The sequence below is a fragment of the Boleophthalmus pectinirostris genome, unplaced genomic scaffold (genome assembly GCF_026225935.1).
Source record: "Boleophthalmus pectinirostris isolate CB_2022bp ecotype Guang Dong unplaced genomic scaffold, ASM2622593v1 HiC_scaffold_2025, whole genome shotgun sequence".
NCBI classification, from domain to species: Eukaryota; Metazoa; Chordata; class Actinopteri; order Gobiiformes; family Gobiidae; genus Boleophthalmus; species Boleophthalmus pectinirostris.
Genome location: NW_026571160.1, coordinates 1 through 5,444, shown reverse-complemented (window position 1 = coordinate 5,444; position 5,444 = coordinate 1). Strand labels below are relative to the sequence as shown.

Here is a 5,444-nt window from a genome sequence, read left to right as displayed (position 1 = left end):
TTTCCCAGAGACTTCACCATCTCCCTGGTCTCTGGAGTCCAGTGAAGGTCCTCCCCTGATCCCTGGTGATACTTGATGTTCTGGACTTCGGCCTGCACCACCAGGAAGTGGACGTACATCTGTGTGAGAGTCCAGGGCAGCTCTGGTTCTGTTTGTTCCAGAAGTTTCTGTAGAACTGTGGAGAGGATCCAGCAGAAAGATCGGGATGTGGCTCATGATGTGGAGGCTGCGGATGCTCTTGATGTGGGAGATGACGGCTGTGGCCTGGTCTCTGAACCTCTTCCTGAAGTACTGCTCCTTCTGTGGGTCGGTGAACCCTCTGACCTCTGTCACCATGGAGACGCACTCAGCAGGGATCTGATTGGCCGCGGCGGGGCGCGTGGTTATCCAGAGGAGAGCGGAGGGAAGCAGGCTCCCCCTGATGAGGTTCACCAGCAGCACGTGCACTGAGGTGGACTCTGTGGGGTCGCTCAGGACTCGGGTTCGACTGAAGTCCAGAGGAAGTCTGCACTCGTCCAGACCGTCAAAGATGAAGAGCACCTGGAGCTGTTGGAAGCTGCAGAGATGTTTGGATGGACTGAAGAAGTGGTGCAGCAGCTCCACCAGGCTGAACTGTGTGTCTCTGAGCACATTGAGCTCTCTGAAAGTGAACGGGAACAGCAGCTGGAGGTCCTGGTGGGCCCGGCCTTCAGCCCAGTCCAGACTGAACTTCTGAGTCAGCACTGTTTTCCCCACGCCGGCCACGCCCTTCGTCAGCACAAATCTGATTGGCTCTGGTGAATGTGGGCGGGGTTTAAAGAGCTCTTCACATGTGATGGTCTCTGGAGCGGCCGGTCTCCTGGACGCCGTCTCCATGAGTCTGACCTCATGTTCCTGGTTGACCTCTGAGGCTCCGCCCTCTGTGATGTAGAGCTCTGTGTAGATCTGGGTCAGGGGGGCGGAGTCTCCTGCTTTAGCCACGCCCTCAAACACACGACTGAACCTCTGCTGCAGATCACACTTCAGTTTATCTTGACAAACTCCAACAGTGTTTCCTGAATAAAAACACAAACAACTGTCAACTCAAGCTCCTTCTGAAAACTTCATCTTAACTTCTTCTGAACTAGAGGTGGATATAAAATTAGCTACTTTTAATTGTAAAGGTAAAGTTGCAGAACGTGGCTTTCCTAGTGGAGTGTGTGCAACCTGCTTGTTTCCCCAGATATGTAATTTTACCTGAAATGTTCCACAGTATGTCATTACACAACATGAAGACAAGCACATGACACCAGCTGGACAGTTACAGTTACAGTTCACATTTGTGGAGAAATGACCCTGTTCACATAAAGAATGTATGTTTTTCAAAGAGCAATAAAAACACAGATAATTGAATAAATGATAGAATGTTATATTAAATATTGTGGAACATTCCAGGCAAAGCAAAAACATCTCCATGGAAACAAGAGAGTCCCTCCACCAGAAAAATGACACAGTATATTTCATGTCACACGTGATGTGTGTGTTTCTGTGTGTTTGTGTGTTTCTGTGTGTGTGTGTGTGTGTGTGTGTGTGTGTGTGTGTGTGTCTGTGTGTGTGTGTGTGTGTGTGTGTGTTTGCTCTGTGTGTGTGTGTGTGTCTGTGTGTGTGTGGTGTTCTGTGTGTGTGTGTGTGTCTGTGTGTGTGTGTGTGTGTATGTGTCTGTGTGTGTATGTGTTTCTGTGTGTGTTCTTCTGTGTGTGTGTGTGTGTGTGTGTGTGTGTGTCTGTGTGTGTGTGTGTGTGTGTGTGTGTGTTCTGTGTGTGTGTGTGTGTGTGTGCTGTGTGTGTGTGTGTGTCTGTGTGTGTGTGTGTTTGTGTGTGTGTGTGTGTATGTGTTTCTGTGTGTGTGTGTGTATGTGTCTGTGTGTGTGTTTCTCTGTGTGTGTGTTGTGTGTGTTGTGTGTTGTGTGTCTGTGTGTGTGTGTGTGTCTGTGTGTGTGTTTCTGTGTGTGTGTGTGTATGTGTGTGCGTGTGTATGTGTCTGTGTGTGTGTGTGTTTCTGTGTGTGTGTGTGTGTGTGTGTGTGTGTGTGTGTGTGTGTGTCTGTGTGTGTGTGTGTTTCTGTGTGTGTGTGTGTGTGTGTTCTGTGTGTGTGTGTATGTGTTTCTGTGTGTGTGTGTGTATGTGTCTGTGTGTGTGTGTTTCTGTGTGTGTGTGTATGTGTCTGTGTGTTTCTGTGCGTGTGTGTGTGTATGTGTTTCTGTGTGTGTGTGTGTATGTGTCTGTGTGTGTGTTTCTGTGTGTGTTTCTGTGTGTGTGTGTGTGTGTGTGTGTGTGTGTTCTGTGTGTGTGTGTGTCTGTGTGTGTGTGTGTGTTTCTGTGTGTGTGTCTTCTGTGTGTGTGTCTGTGTGTGTGTGTGTGTGTTTCTGTGTGTGTGTGTGTGTGTGTATGTGTCTGTGTGTGTGTGTGTGTGTGTGTGTGTGTGTGTGTGTGTGTGTGTGTGTGTGTGTGTGTGTGTGTGTGTGTGTGTGTTGTGTTGTCTGTATGTGTGTGTGTGTGTTTCTGTGTGTGTATGTGTGTGTGTGTGTCTGTGTGTGTGTGTGTATGTGTGTGTGTGTGTGTGTCTGTGTATGTGTGTGTGTGTGTGTGTGTGTGTGTGTGTTCTGTGTGTGTGTGTGTGTGTGTGTGTGTGTGTGTGTGTGTGTGTGTGTTGTGCTGTGTGTGTGTGTGTGTGTGTGTGTGTGTTGTGTGTTGTGTGTGTGTGTGTGTTTTTCTGTGTGTGTGTGTGTGTGTGTGTGTGTCTGTGTGTGTGTGTGTGTGTGTGTGTGTGTTGTCTGTGTTTCTGTGTGTGTGTGTGTGTGTGTGTTTTCTTGTGGATGTCAAAACATGGGAATTAAAAATACCAATGGCATTAAACATAACAACATAAACATTGGCATGAAAATTCCTGTGAAAGCAACAGCATCTCCATGGAGATAAGAAGGTGATGACCCTCCACCAGAAAAGTGACATAGTGCACCTTTAAAGTAAACAGAGTACAAACATGTTAAACATGTGTGAATGAAACAAAATACTCCAGGTCTGTTTGTGATGAGGAAACATTATAACATAGATCAGAAAATGACACATGGGTCTTTTTAAGTTAAACAGATTATATCCAGCATCTGTTCCTCAGGTGGATAAAACTCCCTCCTAATGTACGGGTCATAGTACTTTCTGTGAGCCTCAAACACCTGTAGACTTTTGTTACTGTGAAGTCAAGTCTGGTGTGGTCTGTTCCTCAGATGGACAGTAACAGAGTTCTTACTGTTCTGCAGGCGCTGGGCCAGCTGCTCCTGGTCCATCCTCCTCAGGAAGTCCAGGGTGATGTTCAGAACCTCTCTGCTGCTCTGCTCCTCCTCCTCACTCTCAGAGCATTCTGGGTAATCTGAGGCCAGGAGCCTGTGGAGCCTCTGCAGCTGCTCTTTGACAAAAGTCAGGACATTCTCCTCCAGACGCTGGAACAGAACAATAAGAGAAGAGTTTTAGTCAAAGAGAGCACCTGAGGAGCACCCAGAGAACCCCACACATGCTGCGCTCGTGGGGTACTCACCCTGAATATGGCGTCCAGCTGCTCCTTTGGGCCTGGCTCCCTGTCAAACAATAAACTCATCATCATTTATTTATTCCAGACTCATGGTCCATAAAAGAACAGAATAAGACAGAGACAAGAGTAAAACAGGGTTATAAAAGACAGATCAGTGTTTCCATAAAGAGCAGTGTTACTGCACAGAACTAAACCTGACACTCACCAGCATCACCACCACAGAGTTCACAGACTCATTTAGGCCACAGATGGATTTATACACCAGGTTTGTCATGAGAACCTGAAAAGTTCACATGAGCCTGACAGAACAGGAGACTGGAACTACTGACCCTGGACTTTTTCAGCAGCATTCTGAGGACATCATTAGAAGACACTTTGAGCTTTTGCAGTGTGTCCTTCTTATATTTGCACCACAGTGGGGCTGGACACAAGGAGGTTCACACAAAGACAGTGAACAGCTTGAAGGAGGGACCTGCTGCCTTTGGGCCCATTTAGACCCATCAGGTCTGATGGAGAATGAGCTTAGCCTCAGATCTGCTGAGGTCTTAAGACTATGGTTACTGTTGGTTATGTGTTTCAGAAAGAGCCTTTTAAATAAATAAAATACATAATATACTGGACTTTAGTTGTTTCACTCTGTTCAGGGCAGTACTGTTTCAGAACAGTCGATTCTATGAGACCTTTGTACAATCTGTAGAAGACCCTGTGATCCTGATTCCTGTCCAGGCTCTGGATTAAGTTCTTACCACTGGTCTTCAGGAGGAGCTTCTTCTTCAAAGTCTGGAGGATAATTTTTGGAGCGGTCACTTTTCAGAGACACAGAGCTGGGAGCAGGTTCAGGTCTGGGTTGAGACCCGGGTCCAGGTCCAGGTGGGTCCATGTTGTAGGAGCTGGAATCAGAAGAAGAGTCCATTTGAACAGAACATACAGAGATGTCTCCTGCTGCACCCAGAGTCTGATCTGTCTGTGTCTCCCTCTGCTGGTCACATACTAACATTACACTGAACTGGATTTTCTTGTTTTATTTTATTTGTTTAATGGTTGAGATCAGGGTTAAAACAGGAGTAACAAACACATTACAAACAGAACTAAACAGAGACTAAACTAGTTCAGAGAAAATACTTAAAGCTGCACTGTGTCACTTTTCTGGTGACGGAAACTTTGCCTACTTTCCTTGATGGAGTTATTATTGCTTTGTCCAGACAAAAGTTGCATGTTTTTTGGCAATAAAAACACCCATAACTGAATAAATTAATAAAGATAATTAGGTTTAATGCCATATTTTGTAACATTCTGAACAAAGTAACATCATTTGTGGGGTGACGGGGAGTTTGAGTTCCTTCCTCCTGAAAAGTCACATAGGACGTCTGTAAGGAATATAGAAGCTCTTTTCAAATTAAATACATGGAATTTAAAAGTCTGATTGTCAGGAAGTTCTGTAATTACCAATAAGTTACTAAACCCAAATTTATGTTTGATTTCTTGTGTAAAATATTAGATATACTCACTGCGTCAGTGTCGTCTCCAAATACTTTTACTCTGTCACCTGTCGGACCAGTTTCACCTGGAGTCATGTGACCTCAGGTGTGTGGGCAGGTCTATAGTGAATCTGCAGAATACACATGCAGCATTATTGTGTCCAGATTAAAACTGCACTGCTTTATTAATGAGGTCATTTAAAAATACTGATTAAAAATGACAGTTTTAACCATGACCTCCAGAGGGCGCTCACACAGATGAATCTTTTTAATATCTACAGTACCAACAAAAATGTAACTGTGAGTTAAAACACAGAGGGAGACAAAGACAGTGATACTCAGTTGTCTTAAAGGTTGTATGGAGGATTTTTTTTGTTTCAAAGTGTCGATGAAAGTTCAAAATAAAATTACAGAGATGCAGCA

At 45.1% G+C, this 5,444-nt stretch overlaps 1 protein-coding gene across 1 annotated transcript; it reads right to left on the bottom strand.

Annotated features, from left to right (window-relative positions):
- Window positions 1-13: 13 nt before the first annotated feature.
- LOC129409987 (NLR family CARD domain-containing protein 3-like) lies at window positions 14-5,191 on the bottom strand. Its single transcript, XM_055156867.1, has 6 exons — window positions 5,052-5,191; window positions 4,290-4,433; window positions 3,550-3,589; window positions 3,265-3,454; window positions 194-1,034; window positions 14-92 (listed from the first exon to the last, which is right to left on the bottom strand). Exons 2-6 carry the CDS (start codon window positions 4,421-4,423, stop codon window positions 14-16), a joined length of 1,284 nt encoding a protein of 427 aa, XP_055012842.1. The 5' UTR covers window positions 4,424-4,433; window positions 5,052-5,191.
- Between the last annotated feature and the right edge of the window lie 253 nt (window positions 5,192-5,444).